This window comes from Lissotriton vulgaris, chromosome 8, assembly GCF_964263255.1.
Source record: "Lissotriton vulgaris chromosome 8, aLisVul1.2, whole genome shotgun sequence".
Lineage (NCBI taxonomy): Eukaryota > Metazoa > Chordata > Amphibia > Caudata > Salamandridae > Lissotriton > Lissotriton vulgaris.
In genome coordinates this window covers 194,424,839-194,448,363 of record NC_141696.1, presented here as the reverse complement: position 1 = coordinate 194,448,363, position 23,525 = coordinate 194,424,839, and the positions used below count along the sequence as shown (strand labels likewise).

The following is a 23,525-nucleotide window of genomic DNA, read 5'->3' as shown; positions in this document are numbered from 1 at the left end:
CAAGCAAGACCTGTTGACTTTGCCAGTGCTTGTTTTATTTATTTGTTCCATTCTATGCTGTGCTAATTAAGAACCAGACTGAACCCATGGATACCTGCCCTGAATATTCGTTGATGTCAACATCTGTTGTGCCCTGCTGGTCACATGCTAAGATCTCAGGATTGCTGACTCAACCTTTACAGACTTCTGTGGTTGATAAACTGAGTAACATTGGATAGAGTAACTGCAGCATCAGCTGTTTAAAGACCTTACAATTGCAATTTAAGCGTCTTAAAGTGCACATTTTGTAGATTTTACAATTATTTGTTTTCTTTGCAGTGCCCCAAAAGTGGACAATATTTCATTATACGAACCCCCACAATCCACCATTAAGGCAGTTTCATCTCCATCAAAGGTAAGAGATGCTTCAGAAGTAGCATTATCCCATATGTACTCTATAACCTGCGCACTGGTAAAAGATTAATCGCTACTAACAGAATATTTACTTTCTAAATGAAATTTCTTAAATTAGGTAACTAGTAACCTCCACTTTCATCAAACTTTTATCTCCCAAATCAGATTTGATAACTGTAGGCATGGGGGGGTCTCACTCGTGTCATGTGATTTTGAGGTTGTCATTCTCATAAATGTACATGTTTTAAGATGGTCAAATTAAAATTCTTCCTTGAAAATACAAAAGTCCAGGATCCGTTTACGGGTGTTTTTAACATGCAAATTCCTAATCATGGCTGAACTTCACATGCCTGCCATACTTCAAGGGATTTACTTTTGACTTGCACTGTATGTTTTTAAGCAAATAATATATAATCGTATTAGGCAAAAATTCAGCTTTACAGTATGTGAATGGCAAACGTAGGTGTATTCAAAACAGGAAAGGCTAAAGATTTTGTCCGCATTTTCCAGTGCTTTTGTTCCAACAACTCCACTTTTTTGCTTTGAATCTATGGTTTTTTATTTATCAGGATTCTCATTACTTGCAATTTTATGGTGGATGTATATGACCTTCTTCAGCACTCACCACTGCCATGAAGAGGCATCGAGCATTCTTAGAAATTTGCAGGGCGGCCGCTTCTGACCAGTTCATATTGAAACCTTTCCGAAGGCTCATATGTCCCCTTACCATTTCCATTCCCTCCATGGATGCCGACACTTTTGCTCAGGTGTTACTATTAAATGAGCTTTCAGTGGCTCTATATGTATCATCACCGAGGCATGAGATTAGTTTTTTTAATATAGGCCCTGCTTTGGTGTTAACTCATTGACTTGCTAAACAGTGGTGCATGTTTTTACCAGGACATCTGTGACAGTGCAGCAGTCCAGCATCCACTCTGATAAATATACCTATTGGAGTCATCTTTACCTTTTCCATCTTGGAAATGCATCTACTCTCTGGTAGGCGTATTTGAGATATTGGTGCTGCCATTATGAATTTGTGACTGAAATAAAAGAAGTTCAGTAAATATATGCAGAACTACATAGCTTAGCTCCATGTGCCTACTTTATTCTACCTGTCTAGCCATTTTAGACTGTTTGCTCGGATGGACATTTCAGAACTCACAATCTGTCACAGATTTGGGCTTAATTGACAGGGCCATATATGTTCATGAAGTGACATGCTTGATTGTAATTAGATTTGGTCTTGGTGTCACAAAATCAATGCCAGGACCAACAAGGTATGCTGTTTAGTTCTCCCTTGCTCACTTCCCTAGGGAAAGATTCAAGGGAGTAGGCGTATTCAGAAATGTTGTGGATTAATGTTTTATGTCTACAAGAAGTGTGCAAAGTCCCATCTTTGTAATCCTGGATTACTTCTTAAAAGGTTAGACATTTTTTTTGCTTTTTGTTTGTATGGTAGGCACAGTCCATGAAACCCATGGTTTCACTGCTGATATCCCTTAAAACTGTTTTCATCTTGATTAAGGTAGAGCCGTGTATGGCTCCCATTTTTCACCATATTTGTCAGTATATGCTTTTGGCTGCCACTTAGATGGAATACCATTCCTGCAAAACTGGGCTCATTCCACCAGATAATCGGGATCATTAAATATGTTCTAAAGACATTTCTGATATACTAAAGACTCTGGTGTAGGTGACATTTTATACTTTTAGCAGACATTTGTCTTCTAGAGTTGAATTTAATTTGGCCAAAAGTGTGTGGTCGACTTGAGGTTGTTATTTAGCAGCCTCCTACTTCAAGTACCGGTGTTCTTTAGAATCCATTTGAACAAGATCATGAACACCATCAAATCATGATCTCCGTTAGACCCATGCCCACACCACATCTTCAACAAAGTCAGCACATCCATTGCACCCCATCTCCGGAAAGTCATCAACACCTCCTTTGAGACAGCTCCCCGGAGAGCTGGAAGCACGCAGAGATCAACACCTTACTCAAGAAACCCAAGGGCGGACCCCAAGGACCTCAAGAACTTCCGGCCCATCTCCCTGCTCCTGCTCCCGGCAAAGGTCATCGAAGACAGTCCATGAACAACTGACCCGCTACCTCGGAGAACAACATCCTGGACCCTTCCCAGTCTGGGTTCTGCAGCCACCACAGCACCGGGACTGCCCTCAACGCCGCCACAGATGACCTCAAGTCCCTGCTGGACAACGGAGAAACGGCAGCCCTCATCCTCCTGGACCTGTCAGCCGCCTTCGACGCGGTCTGCCACCACACACAACAAACACTCCTCCACAATGCCGGGATCCAAGAGAGATGCCCTGGATTGGACCACCTCCTTCCTCTCCGGCAGAACACAGAGCATCCGCCTTCCCCCCCTTCCGCTCCGAAGCTACCGAGATTATCTGCGGCATACCCCAGGGTTCATTCCTCAGCAAATTACTCTGTTTAACATCTACATTGCACCGCTTTGCCACATCGCCCATCGGCATGACCTCAACATAATCTCCTACGCCAATAACACCCAGCTGATCCTCTTCTTCACCAAGGACACCCACACTGCCAAAACCAACCTTCACGAAGGAATGAAGGCCTTCGCTGCATGGATGAGGAACAGCCGACTGAAGCTGAACTCGGACAAGACGGAGGTCCTCATCCTCTGATCCACCCCTTCGGCCTGGGACGACTCCTGGTGGCCGACCGCACTAGGAACCTCTCCAACACCCACCGACCACGCACGCAACCTACGGGGCATCCTCGCTGCCACCAGTCTCCATGACTAAACAGGTCAACACCATCTCCTCCTCCTGCTTCAACACCCTCGGCATCCTCCACAGGCTCTACAAGTGGATCCCTACTGAAACCAGAAGAAGGGTCACCCAGGCCCTCGTCAGCAGCAGGTTGGACTACGGAAACACCCTCTACGCAGGAGCCTCGGCCAAACTCCTGAGACGACTCCAACCTGAGAGACCTGCACTGGCTCCCGGTTAACAAGAGGATAACCTTCAAGTTCCTCACCCACGCACACAAGGCACTCCACAACACCGGACCAATGTACCTCAACAACGCTTCTACACCCCTACCCGCCAGCTCCACTTCGCCGATCTCGCTACAGTACCCCGCTTCCGAAGAGTGACCTCCGGCGGCAGATCGTTCTCCCATCTTGCCGCCAAGACCTGGAACACCCTCCCCATCCACCTACGGCAGACCCAAGACCTGCTGGCCTTCAGAAAACTCCTCAAGACCAGGCTTTTCAAGCAGTAGCAGCATTCCCCACCCCAGCACCTTGAGACCCTCACGGGTGAGTAGTGCGCTTTACAAATGATATGATTGATTGAAGTTGAGAAGAAAGCAGCACATGGTCCAAGGAGAATAAAAATGTAAAATAAAAAACAAGTGCTGTATCCTGATTCTTAAAGTGTTCTGAAAGAGCATGCAATTTTATGAGGAGTTATTTTCCATAATTCTAATATTTGCCAGACGTTAAGATCAGACTTTTTAAACCAGTGTCTTGATGTCTCCATATTGGTTCCGTATGGGGAGTCCTGCTGAAGATCTTGTTTTACTGGCAGGTATCAGTTCTTTTGTCCTTAAAGTGTATTTCTTAAAATCCGTCTCTTAGTTAGCTCCGGTCCGAGCTAACTAAGAGACGGATACGTCGACATGAGCATTTAACTTCAGGCAAGGATACTGAGAGGATTGGCAGGCGTCCCTCTACAAAAAATTTATCAGAAGCTGGATTTACAAGATTCTGTGGAAACATCAAATATCTCATAGAGCTGTAAAAAAAAGTTAAGAATCTTGCCACATGAAGAGATTTTAAGAAAACTAAAGAGATCTCAGGAACAATCTACAAAGGGATCTAATAATTGGAAGACGTATATAATATGAATACCTAATCCCAACACAGGATTATTTCATTAGAATCTTTCCTGAACCTACAATACTTGCGTCTCTATATCCCCTGGACATTTGGGTTGTTTTATTGGAAGTGGTCCTGAAGAAAGTGGCCTTGCGCCGCCGAAACGCTCGTCCAAGTGCGGGTTCTCACATTGATCTTGGAGACCTGTATTCACAAGTTTACTTCCTTGTTTCAAATGGTGTGGTGATGTTTGTAGATAGAGTGAGAATGCTGAGATTGTTGTGAATGTGTGTATATGTTGGTACTTTTTTCTTGTACCAGGGGGTAAATGAATTATGTATAAACTTGTATTAATTCAGTCTTGTACATAGCCATGTTTTGTATGTACTCTTTTATGCTTTTTTCTGTTTACACTATTTAAAAAATTTATTTTGTCTTTAAAAAAAATGGTAATTTTGTATTATATGAAGAACTGATAAAGAAATGTTAATTGATGCAAACTAATGGAATTTATATCTACAGAAATGAAATAAATCATATATTTTTTGAAAGAATGTAAGTTATTGCTGAGCCTTTGTCACCAACACTTGATTATAATCTGAAACACAATTGTACTAAAATCATGTGGTAGGTAAGGGAATTTTGTTCTCTCTGTTATGTTGCTTCATTCCCCTCCTTCCCTGACTTGATCTAGTCCTGAGGGGGTCCCATCATTTCTGCTACAAGATGACTTCGCGCCTGATCCTATCCACAAGTAAATATTTACCTTGCCTGCCACTAAGAATTAAAAAGATGTCCCGCCAGTTGGTTGCTAGTGATAGCTCCCTCCTGAGTGAAACTGAATGGCCAGTCTGCTCTCTGCGGAGCGTGTGTTCATTGAAGCACACGAGGTAAGATACCAAACTGTTTTAACTTTATTGCGCCCTGCTGCCCCTCTTACTGTAAGAGCCCAATAAGTTTAAAACCGTTTGATGCAAAATTTAGCGGCCTGGCAGGAGGATTTGCTGGGGTGCGCAGGGCAGCAGGCTTCACCAGGCCGCGGCGCAGGGCCCAGCGGGATTCGCCGACTGGCGTCGGGCCGACGCCATTTCAATCCTTTCAACAGTTGTTTAATCAATTGTTTTCTAATTCAATCAATTAAGATTCAGAATTAGAAAACCATTGATTAAACAACTACAGTGAAAGTAAACTGAGCCTGAGGGTCTGGACTCCAGTCCAGACCACCCACACCCAGCCAGCTGATGGCGGACTCTCACTCCTCCCTCAGGCTCCGATTTAAGAAAGCTAAGTGATATATATATTTTATCATGTTCATGTTGTAATATCCCTGACTCTTTCTTACTTTCTTTAACTTTTCCAAGAACGTCGTTGATGTTGGACCTCAAATGAGAAATCAATGATCTCGTCGTCACTGCGCACTGTGGACAGGATTCTGGTGGCACTGCACGAGTCAGTCAGACGAGTCGTGTGTGGCACTGGCGTGAGCGGTGACAGGTGAGGGTGCAGCAGTGCGCTGCTCGTCATAAAACTGTGATTGGCCATTTCCATTATGATAATGGAAATGGCCAATCACAGTGCGGCAGTGCCGTGGCCCGGGCTGCACCCAATGCTTATATTTATATGTATGACTGCGCGGTGTCTCAGCCAATCCTGGCGCTGCATTAGCAGTGCCAGGATTGGCTAGGCACGAAGAGGGCTCACCCAGGGACCGGGGGCTGCTGCTGGCAACCCTCAGCCTTGGGACCACTCTCGCTCTGTTAGATGACATAGGTGGTGGCTGACTGGCTGTAAGTGCGCATGTTCAGGCTGGTCATAAAAATGACCAGACCAAATTTGAGCATGCGCACTTGTGTGAGCCAGGAGTCAGGACCACCTGTCACTCAACCCTTGCCAGCCCTGCCGACCCCCTTCAGCAGCCGATTGCCAGCCTGCCCCTCAGGCATGTCCCGACCCGATGCCGACGAGAACGAGGGCCATAATAGTAAAAATAATTACACATATTCTAGAAATAATTTAGGATGATTGCAGATTGCTTCTTGCTAGCGGGCCATGTGGCTAGTGGGGCAATGCCCCAGCGCCCCAATGGACGCACCACCACTGTATACTCTAAACCTTGCAGTTGCACCCATAACCGACCACCAAATACACCCCTTTAGTAACGGACTCTCAGGGTAGTCAAGTCTTGCAGTCCAATGCTTGAGTGTTGTGGCCCAGCACTGCCCACTCAGCAAGGATGTTTCATTCATGCCCTCGTCCCAGTTGACTGAATTTGCACATCACTTTGGCACACTGCCCATAACTTATAGCAACACCAGTCAGTGGAGTGTGGGTGGCTGCAGAGCTTGTGGTTGCTCCGATCTTGCAGCTTGAGACTTCCTCAGGCTCAATCTCAACCCCACCCGTCCATGGGCGTCCGCAGAAATTTTTCCAGGGGGGGGCAAAATGTTAATGTCATCACCATCCTCCGACATGATGTGTGCCAGGTGGGGCACACGAAACACTGGGATGCAGAACTAGGATAAACTCAATTAAATGCCAGGAATCCAGGACATGTGACTGACCCTGAAACGGGTCAACAAACACCACCTGTAGGGAAAAAGCAAAACTTTCTGACAAGGTGCTTTATCTCTGTCTGCTAGGTGTGCAGACTTCTGGGTCCTCGATCCAACACCAATCAAGGCTGTCTTCAGTACGATTCGATTTTTATCAGAATACTTTAAAACAGCCTATGATTAAAGCACCAGATTACTGTATGCACAGTGTATGTTAGGGATTATTTGTAGCACACTTATTTACCAATATTGGCTTCTTGGTGCTCGAACTCATGATAACTTTTATCCAAAGTTAAAGCACAACGTCAAAGTTAGTAATAAATAATGCAGTAATCACACACGCTAGTGATTTGACAGTGGGTGCTCCCTTTACTAGAATTCCCCGGGCATTGCTACATTTTACACACATTCAATTAATGTATACAAAATAAAATGTATAGGTCCAAATGTTAGCTATATTTTTGAAAAGAAACTTAGAGTCCCTCTACGTGTAGTCAATGACAAACTGACATCGTGCGCACGTTTAGGGATACAATAATGGCCAGCTCCCTTATGCGGAAGCCCGGCACCGTAAATGTGTGGCACATGCGGCGCCCGCAGCTGCGCCACATCACAGGTCCAGGGATGCTGAGTCTTACACAGTGGTCGAAGTGGGGGGAAAAAAGTAGGGGAACAGTGGGCGGAGAATCAGGGGGCGGGAATAACCCAAGTATTGGATCTGTGGGAGCGCCAGAGGTGTGGCTAGAATGCACAGACATCCCAATTTTTAGTATTTGTTTGGCATTTTACTGCCCAGTTTAATCAACCAATGGATACACATGATTATTCTGATAGATACATCTGCCGTGTGGATTCCTCACCTTGTGAATATCCCCCTTGCGTCAGCAACGTTCGGAAAATTCTTCGTAGCACGCCGGCGTGGACGACGTCATAGGAGCACGGCTTCGCGCGCGACTCCGTCTGACGTCACCGACTCCACATAAGGCCCACGTCGGCGTGATGACGTCAGTTCCCTTTTTTCCGCGTCGTCGACGCTAACGGTTTCTGGGATCTTCTGCGATACTTTTGTATCTATTAGCTGTTTAGCTGTTATTGTTTCTCTGTCGGATTTCGCTTCATCGCCGGAGATGTCGTCGAGGAAGACAGGTTTCAAACAGTGTGGTTCCTGCTCCCGGATGATGTCGATCACCGATCCGCATCCAGACTGTCTATGGTGTCTTGGTTCGGGACACGATGTCAAGAACTGTCGTTCCTGTGACAAGATGAACCCCAAAGCCTTGCGTGAGCGGGAGGCGAAGCTTCTGCTCGCTAAGGTGAAGGAAAGGGAAGCCGGAAGGTCTTCGAGGTCAGTGTCCAGGCGCTCGAAGTCGAGACAACGGTCGCGGTCGAAGTCAAGGTCGGCTTCGAGGGCGAAGTCGAGGTCGGCTTCGAAGGCCAAGTCGAGGTCGGCTTCGAAGGCCAAGTCGAGGTCGAGAGAGAGATCAAGGTCCAGAGGGAGGTCGAGGTCCGGTTCCAAGTCGGCCTCGGGCCATGCTTCGGGCTCATCGAGAAAGAAGCATAAGAGGAGTAAACATCACTCCAGACACCACTCTGGCAAGGAGTCTTCGGATTCGAGGAAGAAGTCGAGAAAGCATCATAAGGACTTCGTGTCTCCTTCTCCAGCTCAATCTCTCGTTGGTTCTCCAGTTCATGAGCCGGAACCGGATCTGGAGTCGCACCATTCATCGGTGCATGAAGAAGAGGTTCCTCGAGCACCGACTCCGATTGTGGAGCCTGAAGAACAAGAGGGCCAGGGTGCGCCTTTGCCGGATCAGCCTCCTTCGGAGCGGCCATTGGGTTCGTACCCACCCTTTCCAGGTCCAGGTCAGGATCCCTCGCAATTTTTAAACGCCATGTTTGGTGTTTACTCGAGGGCGATGTACCCCGCTGGTGCGCCTATGGGTCCCATGGGTCCTTTGTCTTTCAATTTGGGTGTGCCCCAGGCTTATGCCCCGGCCCCCTTTATGCCGTTTATGCCGACGCCTTGCACTCCTTGGCTCGGTACGGCGCCGCCGAGGTCGTCGACTTCGCATGCGGCTTCGCCGACTCCGGATCGGCCTCGGGTGGATTCGGATCGTGGCACTTCCCGTCCTCCGGCTCCTCGCTCGACGTCGGCTCCGGCGCCGTCGGAGTCGTTACCGGATCCATCGACTTCGGTCCGTACGGAGTGGTCGAGGCGCAGGGCTCAACGCCTCTTGGAGGAGAAGGAGTTTGTGGACTCCGAGGTTGAGGAAGGAGAGTTGCATGAGGGGGATTGTTTTGAGGACCTTCAGGATGCAAGTGGCTTGGAACTTTCTCCTGAATGGGGTTTGCCAACCGTTTCTGACACACCATCTAAGGACTTGGCACCCTATCATGTCGTCATAAAGAAGGCTGCAGAGTTGCTAGGCTTGACTTTGCCCACAGTTGAATACAAGCCTAACATCCTTACGGAAGTATTGCATTCACCCTCTTCAATTGTGGAGCCTACGCTTCCTTTTACGGATGCATTGACTGAACCGATAAAGGAGGACGCTTCCTTTTACGGATGCATTGACTGAACCGATAAAGGAGGTCTGGAAGAGGCCTTTATCTGCTCCTGCAGTTTCCAGGTCAGTGGCAAGGCGTTATAGGGTGGCTCCTGATGACCCTGAATTTCTTTCCACGCATCCTGCACCGGAGAGTCTGGTAGTGCAGGCCGCCTGTTCCAGCAGGGCTGCGGGTTCTTTCCCTCAGGTGCCAGCAGACAAGGACTCAAAGAAACTGGACCAGTCTGCTAAAAAGATTTTCTCCTCGGGTAGCATGGCCTTGAAGTCCACCAATGCTACTTGCCTCTTGGGGAGATACGTTCACGCGTTGATGGACTCTGTCAAACAGCTTTCTGCTAAGCTTCCAGAGGACGATAAGAAGAATTTTAACGAGGTGGTCGCTGATACTCAGGCTGCAGCTCGTATGGTTATACAGAGTGGTATGGACACGGCGGACTCTGTTGCCAGAATTATGGGCTCCACTGTGGCTACAAGAAGGGCCGCATGGCTTAAGTCTTCCGATTTTTCTTCTGACGTTCAGTCTACTCTGTTGGACTTACCATTTGATGGGACAGGTCTCTTTGGGAAGAAGGCTGACGTAGCTCTGGAGAGATTCAAAGACAGTCGGGCTACGGCGAAGTCTTTGGGCCTTCAGACGAGGGGCTCTGCGACTAGAAAGTATAGGGGTTTTGGCAGACCCAATTTTCGTCCCTACAATCAAGGACAGCAGCAGCAGCAGCAGCGCCAGAATCCTCTGTATAAATCCTACAGAGGAAAGCAAAGGGGCCGTGGTCGTGGGCGCCAGGTCTCCTCCTCCTCCTCCTCTTCCTCTAATAGCCAACCCCCTCCCCCTGCAGCAAAGCAGCCCTAGATCCGCCATTCTGGATCATGTGGCTCCGGTGGGGGGTCGGCTTACTCATTTTCTACGGGATTGGGAATCGGTTACATCGGATCTTTGGGTTCTCAATCTCGTAGAAAATGGGTATGCACTTCCTTTCCAGGAGTTCCCTCCCAATTACCCTCCTTGCCAGGGTTTTTGTTCGGAGGACCACCTTGTTCGCTTGCAGGAAGAAGTCCTGGCTTTGTTCAAGAAAGGTGCGATAGAGGTGGTTCCAGAGCAGGAAAAGGGTCAGGGATGCTACTCCCGGTATTTCCTGATCCCCAAGAAGGATGGCAGGTTACGTCCAATCCTGGACCTCAGGATTTTGAATCTCTATCTCAAGCAGGAGAAATTCAAAATGCTCACTCTTGCGCAGGTTCTTCAAGCACTGTTGGAAGAAGACTGGATGGTGTCGATCGACTTGCAGGATGCGTATTTTCACATCCCGATCCTGAAGTCGCACAGGAAGTATCTCCGTTTTACGGTGGGATCGCAACACTACCAGTTTGCGGTCCTTCCGTTTGGTCTTACTACTGCGCCTCGAGTCTTCACCAAGGTGATGGCAGTGGTGGCTGCACATCTCAGGAGGTCGGGGATACCTGTATTCCCGTATCTGGACGACTGGCTGATCAAAGCGGAGTCGCCCGAGAAGGTGCTTCATCACCTGCAAGAAACATCGCAGCTGTTGTTCAGGTTGGGTTTTTCAATAAATGTGCCCAAATCTCACCTGGTGCCCTCCCAGCGCAACCTGTTCATAGGTGCGGTACTGGACACTACTGTATGTCGTGCATTCCCTCCTCCGCAAAGGATTCGCGACATACAGGAAATGATTCCTTTATTTCACAATGGAGCGGTTGTTCCGGTCCTGAAGGTCCTTCGCCTGCTCGGTCTGATGGCTTCTTGCATTCTCCTGGTCAACCATGCACGCTGGCACATGAGGGCACTCCAGTGGTGCCTCCGCAGGCAGTGGTATCAACACAACGGAGATCTCGGGGAGTCAGTGAAGATCTCCAGAGAGACTGCGGCGGATCTGTCTTGGTGGGGCGTGGAAGGCAATCTGTCTCAAGGAAAGCCTTTTCAGCTTCCTCCATCGGTGGCCACGGTGATAACGGATGCATCCACTCTAGGGTGGGGTGCTCATCTGGGGGATCTGGAGGTCAAGGGTCTTTGGTCTCCAGAGGAAAGGTTGTTTCACATCAACCTTCTAGAGTTGCAGGCGATACGTTTGGCGCTCAAGGCCTTCCTCCCTTCCCTTCGCGGTCAGTCAATCCAAGTCCTGACGGACAACACGACCGCGATGTGGTACATCAACAAGCAGGGAGGAGTGGGGTCGCAGTGTCTCTGCAGAGAGGCTCTGCGTCTCTGGTCCTGGGTTCAGGACCACCAGATTTGCCTAATGGCAAATCATCTGGCCGGAGTTCTGAACGTACGTGCGGACAGTCTCAGCCGGCAGTTCTCTGCCGACCACGAGTGGAGGCTTCATCCAGAGGTGGTTCGTCACGTCTTTCGGACGTGGGGGACCCCTCGGGTGGACCTGTTTGCCACTCGCGAGAATGCTCACTGCCCGTCATTCTGCAGTCTCCAGTATCCGATGCAAGGAGCATTGGGCGATGCGTTTCAGTTGAGCTGGAGAGGTCAGCTCCTTTACGCGTTTCCCCCCCATACCCTTGATTCCTCGGGTTCTGAGGAAGATTCGCCAAGACCGGGCCCAAGTCATATTGGTCGCCCCGGATTGGCCAAGAAGGGTGTGGTACACAGATCTTCTCCACCTCTCCTCTCACCCGCCGCTCCGTCTCCCTCTCAGGGCAGACCTCCTCTCTCAGATGGAGGGGCAGGTTCTACACCCCCACCTCCAGACATTACACCTTCATGCATGGAGATTGAACGGGGCAATCTGAACTCTTTCTCTCTCCCGAACGATGTGGTGGATGTCATACTTTCTGCCAGGCGTGACTCCACCAAGTCCATTTATTCGTATAGGTGGAATAAGTTTGTGTCTTGGTGTAGGGAGAGGGATGTTGTCCCGTTAAAGGCTCATTTGTCTGATATTTTGTTGTTTGCTCTTTCTCTGGCACAGCAGGGGTTTGCTGTTGCCACTGTCAAGGGTTACCTTTCGGCTTTGTCGGCATTCCTCTGCTTGCCGGATCAGCCCTCTCTTTTTAAGTCACCTGTGGTTTTAAGATTTTTGAAGGGGCTCACTAATAAGTTCCCTCCTTCTCCCTTTATCGTTCCTCATTGGGACTTGAATCTTGTGTTAACCTATCTGATGGGTTCGCCGTTTGAACCCTTACACAAGTGTCCAATGAGGCTTCTTTCTTTTAAGACGGTCTTCTTAGTTGCAATTACCTCGGCAAGGAGGGTAAGTGAGCTTCAGGCTCTTAGTTCCAAGCCCCCGTTTTTGTCCATCCATGCTGAAAGAATGGTTCTTAGGACCAGGGCTGCTTTTCTGCCTAAGGTGGTTACTCCCTTCCACCTAGGTCAATCCATTACCCTTCCTACCTTTTATCCTCCCCCACACCCTTCCAAGGAGGAGGAGAGGCTTCATCGCCTGGACCCGAAGAGAGCGGTTAGCTTCTATCTTGATAGGACTAAAGACTATCGAATAGACGATCAGCTCTTCGTGGGTTTTGCTGGCTGCAAGAAGGGCAGAGCGGTGCACAAGCGCACACTTTCCAGATGGATTATCCTGTGCATCAAGATTTGCTACTCTCTGGCGGGTAAGGACCCTCCTGAGGGTATTAGAGCTCATTCAACTAGAGCAAAGTCTGCTACTTCTGCATTGTCTAGGGGTGTTCCTGTTGAGGACATTTGCAGGGCCGCGACTTGGGCCTCCCTCCACACTTTTGCAAAGCACTACTGCTTGGATGATGAGGTGAGGAGGGACGGCCACTTCGCGCGCTCTGTTCTCCAAGATTTCCTGGTGTAGCAGAGTGGACACCCTCCTCCGGGAGTGGGGACTGCTGTGGGACTCTATTCACAAGGTGAGGAATCCACACGGCAGATGTATCTATCAGAAGAACAAGTTACTTACCTTCGGTAACGCTTTTTCTGGTAGATACAATATCTGCCTGTGGATTCCTCACTGACCCACCCGCCTCCCCGTTGTCCACTCTGCTATACCTGGTGTTATGTGCAAATGTAATTATGATTTTATCTGATTTTGTATAGTTTTGCACTTTGAATGCATTTGTTTTGCATGTACTGTGTACATTGTGTATATATATATATATGTACTTGTTGGTCCGTCCGGGTGCCTCGAAGGCACGGAAAAAAGGGCGGAACTGACGTCATCACGCCGACATGGGCCTTATGTGGAGTCGGTGACGTCAGACGGAGTCGCGCGCGAAGCCGTGCTCCTATGACGTCGTCCACGCCGGCGTGCTACGAAGAATTTTCCGAACGTTGCTGACGCAAGGGGGATATTCACAAGGTGAGGAATCCACAGGCAGATATTGTATCTACCAGAAAAAGCGTTACCGAAGGTAAGTAACTTGTTCTTTAAGGTTATAATGAGTTATTGACATTAAAATATATTCACAAAGTGGGATATGCTTCTAATCACAGAATGTAACAAATATGATAAAATGTGGAAACACAAGCACTTTGTCTCCGAGCCATGGAGTTTCTGTCATCAGCACTTCACCCTTTTTCAACAACAGCAGTTCAAACATGAATGGCAAAATATCCTACTTTGCAAATGTTTTCTCTAAAATTATGGCTCTGCCATATTTGCCTCATAATGCAAGATCTGCTGCATATTCTGACCATTTAAACTAATAAATTGTTTGTAGCTCCAACATATCAAAAGTTAATATAAAATGTGACTTGTGTTGCTGCGGAGTGGATGGCCTATTGTAAAGGTTGACTGGTCACCTTTCTCACTGCTGCATTTGTATGTTACACTGGTACTAATAAGGCAAAATCTTTCCAGAGACTGTTAACATGTGTACACACGTCAAAATAATAAAATATCTGAAAATATACTGCATTACGCTGCAGCCTTTTTTCCATGCATAATTTAGTCAACACTACGGCATAATGTTGTTATCCTTTGCTGCATAATTAATTCCAGTGGCCCCACAGCAGGCATCACATGTTAAAAGTGCTTGTAAATGAAGCAGGGAGACTGTGAAGTTTGCGAACTTAGTTTGGTGTGTGAAAATCCTGCAATGCCAATTCCTGGTGAATTGCATCTACTGCTGCTGAAACAAGGCCAATGGAGGTACCTTTGGGTGAGGCAGACTGGCCTCAAGGGCAGGGCCAGCCATAGCACTGGTGGTGTCCTGTGCATTAATGTTTGATAGTGCCCCCCAATGACCATCTCTGCCATGGATTCCCTCACTGCCACCTTTTAACTGTGCCCCCAAATCTCCATAACCACTCTCTCTCAGATGCATTTAATTTGATTCACAGCGCCACTCATACCATTGTAGTGTGTCAGAGCACTTTACATCACACACATTACACAGAGACAATCAATATGTGTGTAGATCACTGTATAGAAAATGTTACATAAGACTAAGGACTAAAATGTTTAGGAGTCACATGACAACCATACTAGTAGCCCGTAGAGTTTTATAGTGATTGGTCTGGAGAAACACAATACCCAGAATTTAAAACGTAATACCATGGTTGGGGGTTCTCCTTAATAATCAGAATTGATTTCTGTCCAAAAGAACACTCTTTGGGACATTAGGATAATCAAAGACTGGGGGACGGGGGGGAACATAACACTCAAATGTATACCTTGCAGTTTGTATGCAGCTCTTAGATGACAGTTAATAGCTCACTGTTCTAAGTTAGGATTTTAACTTATAAACTGCAAGTAACAAAAGGATCTCTGATAAAAGCAGTAGCCCACTGACCTATTTACATTATGTGCACTTTGTGATCCGCATGTTCTTTGCAGCCAGTACATTAACCATCTGACCTACTTTTCCATGAGTCAAAACTTCCACTAGACAAAATTCTGATCTCTCTCTAGGAAGAACAGTAATCACCATAGTCATCTTGACATTTTTATTGTTGCTGAAAATTGCTGGAAGCCAGGAAGGAGGCAGCAAGCGTTTTTAAAACCATAATATACTTGCAAACATGATGCCTTCACCTAAAGTCATTCAGAAAAGGGGGTGGTGATGAACAGAGTGTCTGAATTAAGCAGACCACTCTTATCCAGTCCAAAGATCAGGGCTTGATCCATCACCGTTTTTTTAGCTTACTGCACCATCCCAGCTCAGAACTTGGCTATATGCAAATTAGTCTGACCCTGGCCCAGTGCATCATGGGAACAGGGCAGACTAAACTACCAAGCCAATTCTTATAATGGGAAGGAAACAAGCTACCGGGGACCGGTTTCTGGCATTTCAGCCGTCTTCGGCCCGGCTTGCTTGAATCCTGATGGTGCAATGAGCTAGGGACTCACATCTGAGTATACCCTTCCACGCTTATGGTGGACAAAAATGATTCAGAAAAGGGGGTGGTGATGAACAGAGTGTCTGACTTAAGCAGACCACTCTTATCCAGTCCAAAGATCAGGGCTTGATCCATCACCGTTTTTTAGCTTACTGCACCATCCCAGCTCAGAACTTGGCTATATGCAAATTAGTCTGACCCTGGCCCAGTGCATCATGGGAACAGGGCAGACCAAACTACCAAGCCAATTCTTATAATGGGAAGGAAACAAGCTACCGGGGACCGGTTTCTGGCATTTCAGCCGTCTTCGGCCCGGCTTGCTTGAATCCTGATGGTGCAATGAGCTAGGGACTCACATCTGAGTATACCCTTCCACGCTTATGGTGGACAAAAATGATTCAGAAAAGGGGGTGGTGATGAACAGAGTGTCTGAATTAAGCAGACCACTCTTACCCAGTCCAAAGATCAGGGCTTGATCCATCACCGTTTTTAGCTCACTGCACCATCCCAGCTCAGAACTTGGCTATATGCAAATTAGTCTGACCCTGGCCCAGTGCATCATGGGAACAGGGCAGACCAAACTACCAAGCCAATTCTTATAATGGGAAGGAAACAAGCTACCGGGGACCGGTTTCTGGCATTTCAGCCGTCTTCGGCCCGGCTTGCTTGAATCCTGATGGTGCAATGAGCTAGGGACTCACATCTGAGTATACCCTTCCACGCTTATGGTGGACAAAAATGATCCCCGGTAGCTTGTCTCCTTTCTGGTGAAGAATTGGCTTGGTAGTTTAGTCTGCCCTGTTCCCATGATGCACTGGGCCAGGGACAGACTGATTTGCATATAGCCAGGTTCTTAACTGGGATGGTGCAGTGAGATAAATAACGGTGATGGATCAAGCCCTGATCTTTGGACTGGGTAAGAGTGGTCTGCTTAATTCAGACACTCTGTTCATCACCACCCCCTAAAGTCAGCACCCGGTGCGGTCACACTGGTTGCACCGCCCTAGAGCTGGCCCTTCTCAAGGGTCCTGTGACCTTAGTGAATGTTGTTCTAGGTTGTGCTGCTTCATAGGCTGCCCGCAAGACTGGAGGTGAACTTCAGTATGGATAGCGGTGGACAGGTGGTGGTATTTAGACAGCTTGATAGTTTCATCAAGTCTTCCAAAGCGCTACATCCAGCACAGTCAGGGTTCAGAGCCGCCTATAGTACCGAGACGGCACTGGTCGAGGTCTCGGAGGTGGTTCGGGAGTGCCTGGACGGGGGTGGCAGAGTGGTCCTGATTTTATTGGACCTCTCTGCCGCCTTCGATACGGTGCCCCACTCACTGCTCCTTGCGAGACTAGAGGCCGTTGGGATCTCGGGGCCTGCCCTCGACTGGATAACATCATTCCTGAGTAATAGGACACAGCAGGTCTGGATGCCTCCTCACTCCTCCTCGCCGAAGAGACTGACGACAGGGGTCCCGCAGGGGTCTACTTTAAGCCCCTTACTCTTTAATGTATATATGACTCCCCTACTTTATCTGGCGGAACAGCTGGGAGCCAAAATAATGGCCTATGCTGATGATACGCAGCTGCTTTTCACCTGGCCTAAAGGTATCTTTCATCCATCTACAGTACGGCTCTGCCTGTCAGCGGTCTTTCGGTGGCTTGCACAGGTCCAACTTAAGTGCAATGAAGACAAGTCAGAGGTCCTTTTCTTTGGTTCCTTCCCTGACAACTTTAAGGACCAGATATGGCCCTCGGACCTGCCTTGCCCTAACTCAGTGGGAGGTCCAGCCAAGAATTTGGGGGTCTGGTTTGGACAGGACCTTAAATTTTCGGACCACATCAAAAAACTGACTGGCATTTGCTTCGCCACTCTTAAAACTCTGAGAAGATTTTTCCCTCTTCTCCCAAGAGTAGCCAAAGAGACTGTATTAAGAGCCCTGATTCTGTCTCGGCTCGACTATGCAAACGCACTATTTAGTGGCTTGCCTGACTACATGGTACACCGCTTGCAGGGGATCCAAAATGCGGCGGTACGTCTGCTATTCTCGCTACCTAGGAGATCCAGTGTGCGGAGCCACATACGAAGCCTTCACTGGCTTCCAGTGCCGCATCGAATTCTTTTTAAGGTTCTGGTTCTGGCATTTCGAGCGGTTCATTGTCTTGGACCGGTTTATCTGCAGAAACGGTTCTCATTTTACACCCCAAACCGTGCACTGCGCTCTGCCAACCAATGTCAAATGGCCCTGCCTAGATACAAATATGCCAGAATGGGAGGCCAGTCCATTGCAGTTAAAGCCGCCAGAGCCTGGAATGCACTTCCTCTGTACCTTAGAGCCTCTCCGACCATCTCTGTTTTTAAGAAGGGGTTAAAAACCCATCTGTTTAATGCCCCTCTCTAGTTGGGTTGGTTATGCTATGTTCTGACACTCTCTTTTTCTAAAACTCACCGCGCCAGGATACTTTGTAGTAACAGAGCGCGATACAAAAGACTTAATAACATAACATAACAAGCCTTAAAGGTTAACCTACACTTGTCATGCTAGGGTCCACCTGCTGGTGCGAAGACACCAGGACTTCTAAGGTGTTGCGAAGCCTTATAAGGTCTAGCATGCGATTGTGCTCTCGCAGGAGAGTGGTCTGGTGGGCTGGTTATTAAGGCTGAACCTGGTTCCCAGTTCCAAATTCAGCAGCTCTGACCATAGTGCCACATCCTCTCCCCCACTGAACACCGTACTGCCCCACTGAGAAAAACTCCCACTGTTTTCAACTACAACCCAATTGTTGCCGCTATAAACACCTGGATGCGCAATTTAAATTACGCACTAGACAAGAGCAATATGCGGCCTACAAAAAAAAAACATCCTGGAAGAAGCAAACACTTATAGGGAATGCAAAATTTAGCAAACCATGGGAAATGTAAGCAGGAACAACATGGTTACCTTAATGCTTTTACACTCACTATTCAGAAATCAGTGAGTGCTTTTGCCTGAAAAGTTAAGGACACGACTACAGGGCCCTGAATGGACCCATTTCAATGGCCATTGCTTATATCCTTACAAAACGTAAGCAGTATGGTAAAAAGACCACATCCCTGGATGCAGAGCCGCAGCAACATTTTGTTTTCCAATCCACACATTGCAGTACCTCCAGGATTGGTGCACTAGTTCCAAGTCCAGGGAAAACAAAGACAAGAAAACAAAAATAGCGCTTCACTGGCAAACTCTGTAAAAGTGGCTTCAATGTGTTTCAGTGTGAATAAAATCTGTTTGGCCAGTTTGCTACCACTCTGTCTTACTTTATTTAGTTATTTATCTATTTTTCATATTTTTAGCCTTTTATTCCCAATGCTGCACTTTGGAATTAAAATGTCAGAAAAATACGACATTTCCAGCAAAAGTGTAAGTGTCTTTCTTTTTTGAATCCATTTCACAGGGAGGCAAATGAAAGAGAGTGAGAACCCTGTCTTGAAGTCACGGTTTTCATGGGCGTCTGCAGGGGAGGGCAAGGAAGGTCGCTCCAGGGGGGGGCAAGCGCCCCTCCTTGCCCCCCCTGCGGACGCCCCTGCACCCGTCCAAACCCAGCGTCACTGTTCAGATGTTGCTGGGTTCTTTCTGGACCATGAGTTTACTTTAAAGTCTGACCATGTTGTAGGTTGGGGTTCTCACAGCACTTTGTCTCTGTGCTAGACTTCAGTCGGAAATTCTGTTGAGTTGAGGGCGGGGGTCAAAAAACACTACAGTTTGCTATGGGAGCTTCAAGGCATGGATGTTTGCTTTCCAGAGTAATGCAGGGGAGCTTTCTCAATCCAAAATGTTCCTCATCCTTCATGACTTTTTCCCATCAGGTTGCTGTCATGACCGCACCCCGCATGTTGCTTGTTTACGCCTAATCGAACAGGTGCGTTGTTCCTCCAAGCGCCGCGCGTTCAAGGCGCTCGGACCCGCCTTTCAGCAGGGGGGTTGTCTTTGTGACCTGGAACGGGCCACAAATATTTCAAACAAAACTTACGGGAACAACTTCCCTTGATTACTGGCTTGGAATTTCCGGAGCAAGTGAAGGCATGCACAAGTGTCCCAAATATAAGTATTCACTGCGGGGTGCGGTCATGACCGCAACCTGATGGGAAAAAGTAATGAAGGAAGCATTGTGAAAGCGGCCTCTACTAAAGGACTGAAAATACTTACTCGGACTACATCAACCAGCAGTCCTCAAAGTCCCGCCTACGGAGGTTCGAATACTTATATTTGGGACACTTGTGCACACCTTCACTTGCTCCGGAAATGCCAAGCCAGTGATCAAGGGAAGTTGTTCCCGTTACGCGTATGGCAGGAATTGGCAAAGCAACTTGTTGGAGGGACCCGCTGAACATGCCGCTGCCTTCGAATAAACAAGGTTAAAATGAAGCGCTGTGTGGGTGTCTTCACTGAGGTAGCAGTTTTGTTTGATATATATAATTGCTTCCACCACTGCTGGTGAAGAGTAGTGCTGTCACAGGCGGTCTTGTTGCAGCCACCAGCAGGCTGTATATATTCGCTTCACAAAACATCAAAATTTATGATGGAAACAAGACACCCAGAGCTCCAATTTCGAAGATGTATTAGGTAGATGAAAAAATCTCCACGACGCGTTTCGCCATTACGGCTTGGTCACGCTCATCTCGTGGTATTGGTTGCCATCTTTTAAACACAACACCCAAGTGCACTTAGTTTCTATCACGATAATGGTGGCGGCCATCTTGTGACCTGTTAATACTTGTAACAAATCATAAGCTTAAATGATATAGTACAGTTATATATCCAGTTATATCTAAATATTTAAGAAGACTTGTCTGTCCGATAATATCACATTAATCGAATAGATCACCGTTTTTTTAAAGATGAACTTTAAAAAAACGGTGATCTATTCGATGAATGTGAACCCTAAAAATACCACTGTACCCCAAAACCCAAATCTACCCCTGAACCCTAAAATACCCCTGTACCCCAAAACCCAACCCTAGCCCTGAACCCTAAAAATACCCCTGTACCCCAAAACCCAAACCTATCCCTGATCACTAAAAATACCCCTATACCCCAAAACCCAAACCTATCCCTAAACCCTAAAACTACCCCTGTACCCCATAACCCAAAACAATATCTGAACCCTTAAAATACCCAAACACCCCAAAACATATACCTCAGTACCCCAAAACATATACCTATACCCATACTTACCTTATCCAAACATTAAAAAAAAACATGCTTTTACCATTCATGCATTTACAACGAATTTCGTTGTAAATGTATGCGTGGTAAAAGCATATAAAATGTAATGCCATGCGTTATAATGGCATTGCGAAGTCATGGTACTTTCGTAATGAAAGTATGCGGAGTGATGGTATGCGGAAAGAAATTTGCGGAATAATGTGTGTTTTACCCTCCCCCGGTAAGTACAATGGTGGCACGGCGGCCCACATCTCCAGCAACATACTCATTTTGTTTCACCACCCATTTGAAAAATACAAAGGTCTCTCTCATTGATGGCCAGCACCGACATACACTTTTAGACACACCTCCAGCCACAAGTTCTAGAATTGCGAACTTTAGAGCTGGGGATCTACATTCGAATCACGGCATCAGCTCAACATCCTGTGATTCCAGGCAAATCGCTTTGTCTCCCTGTGCCTACCACAAATGAATGTGTTATTCTGTAATGTAAATTGTGTTCATGCCATGTTGTCGAGTTCGCACTATATAATATTGCAAGGAAAAATAAAGTAGGGAAACTCGAGTTCACACACAACTGAACACTCACTCTTAAGTGCATCAGCAGTGCACTGTGAATCGGAGTGTTTCAGAGGCCTGTCACAGATAAGAAATGCTATCTAAACGAAATCCTACAAAACCATATACTACTGGCCGGCAGCAATTCATACCCCGTACAACGTTGGGACGGGCTGCTAATATATATATATCAGGATATTACAACACCTCAGAGCAATAGTTAAAATGACAGCTCTTACCCTGTGGCAAGACACTTTAAGGCAATCCATAACAATAATTTACAATGCCTTACATACTATGTGATTGCTACAGTACCTAGACCCCGCAGGGGAGGTGACCGTGACAAAATGCTGAGAAGACTGGAATCCCAATTCATTTTGGAATTGGATAGTCGTTTCCCTAATGGCCTCAATACCACGGAGGACCTTTATGTATTCCTTTAAAACACAGACCACTCAATATTGGTTAGATTGGCTTGGAGCTTCCTGCCTTAACCACCTTCCCTACCTATGAGTTTCTGAAAGAAATATTCTATTTCTACTTTTTCACATTGTTTCAATGGCACTTATTGTGAATTAACTTTCATGATTTTTTTCCATTTGTTATCTCTATCTTCCTCCCCTTCGGATGGTAGATAGCCACTTAGTAGAGGGCACTACACATTAAAGACATAGACAAAGGGGCATGATGAAAAGCAGTCTACATGCTAGATGTTTTCTACTTCATATCTTTTTGCATTTGTTTTACATCATAGAGTTTCACAGTGTGAGATATAACGTACAAGAGCCAACCACATACACGAGCATTCATGCAGAAATAATAAAAAATATGTGTCTGTAACAGAACCATTTCTAATACAAAGTGAAATTATATATGGGATAAAAGAATTATTTACAATGCATTATTTTTGCACAGTCTCCGATTGTTTACAAATATTTGTTTACAATGCGTTCTTTTGCACAGTCACTGATTGTTTACAATCAATTGCGAAATTTGCACTTTGCACATAGCACTTTATATGCTCTATGGTGCACTAAAATATCTTTTGCGTAATTTGCACATTTATGTATGACTTTTTATATCTGTCATCATGACAATTATAGGTTTTTAAACAGTATTATATTGGATTTTAAACTATTAATTTGTCTCTTTTTATCCTGTTCTGTAATTTTACATGTTGGCTGTGCAGCATTCATGCGGTTATTTTAAATATCTTGAATGTAGCAACATATGTACAATTTCAATATCTATGTATAAATTGCAATTCCAAAGTATATGTGGAAAATTTCAATAGAAAACAGACTACTTAGCCTAATGTTTGTAGTATGTCTTCCACATCTATGGTCACAAGGGGTGTTGACGTAATGGGTTTGAAAAAAAACGGGGGAAAAAATATATATAAACTGTGAAAAAATACTCATCTGACGATCTGTGAGCAAGGGCGGACGCCCGAAACGTGTCGGATCTGGTGGTTTGACGAAATAAATCAACTTGCCTGATACAAACACTGGAGTCGCGTGGTCTTTTTCAATCGCTGGCGCGGTGGTGGGAGAGATTGCAACGGATATATATATATATATTAGTGAAAATGTTTGAAGACATATTAATGATACATTGAAGCCCATCAAAAACCAGACTGACACCAAAGGCCAAAGTTATTTCTTTCATGTGCAACAAATTGTGTCTCGTTGTACACCTGCAGAGGTAATCTGTATCACCAGAACAAAGCAGCAAGACCACCATTCTACTTTCAAGCATTGCCCTACCATGGATTTGAATAAAATGCTGCATCTAGCCAGTGACGGAAAGAAGGAAGTCCATTCAATCCCACACCCAATAGACAATGACTTTGCTGAGATGCCTTTAACTGGGTTGGCAATTGATAATAGATGAATGCACTTTGGATAAGTTTCACCAATGCGTTGAACAAGGAATGTTTGTGCTGAGGTGGGTTCTGCCATTTAGTCTTTTTTTTTTTTTAAAGATCTTTTAACCAGTTTTACAACATCAGGCAAACAAAAAAAATCTCCATGTAACCCATGGGGCCGCCGTACAGGAAAAGTGCCAAATTAATAATGTGTGATGCAAACACACAAGTTCCAAGGGTCTTACTTTCTCCT

At 46.4% G+C, this 23,525-nt stretch overlaps 1 protein-coding gene across 39 annotated transcripts in view; it reads left to right on the top strand.

The window, feature by feature from the left end:
• The window catches only part of SYTL2 (synaptotagmin like 2), a 411,708-nt gene that overhangs the window by 200,898 nt on the left and 187,285 nt on the right, over positions 1-23,525 (top strand). For all 39 annotated transcript variants that reach the window (XM_086933941.1, XM_086933940.1, XM_086933962.1 and 36 more), the window contains exon 5: positions 319-394. In XM_086933941.1, the coding sequence (XP_086790067.1) occupies positions 319-394 (76 nt within the window). The remainder of the gene's footprint in view (positions 1-318; positions 395-23,525) is intronic.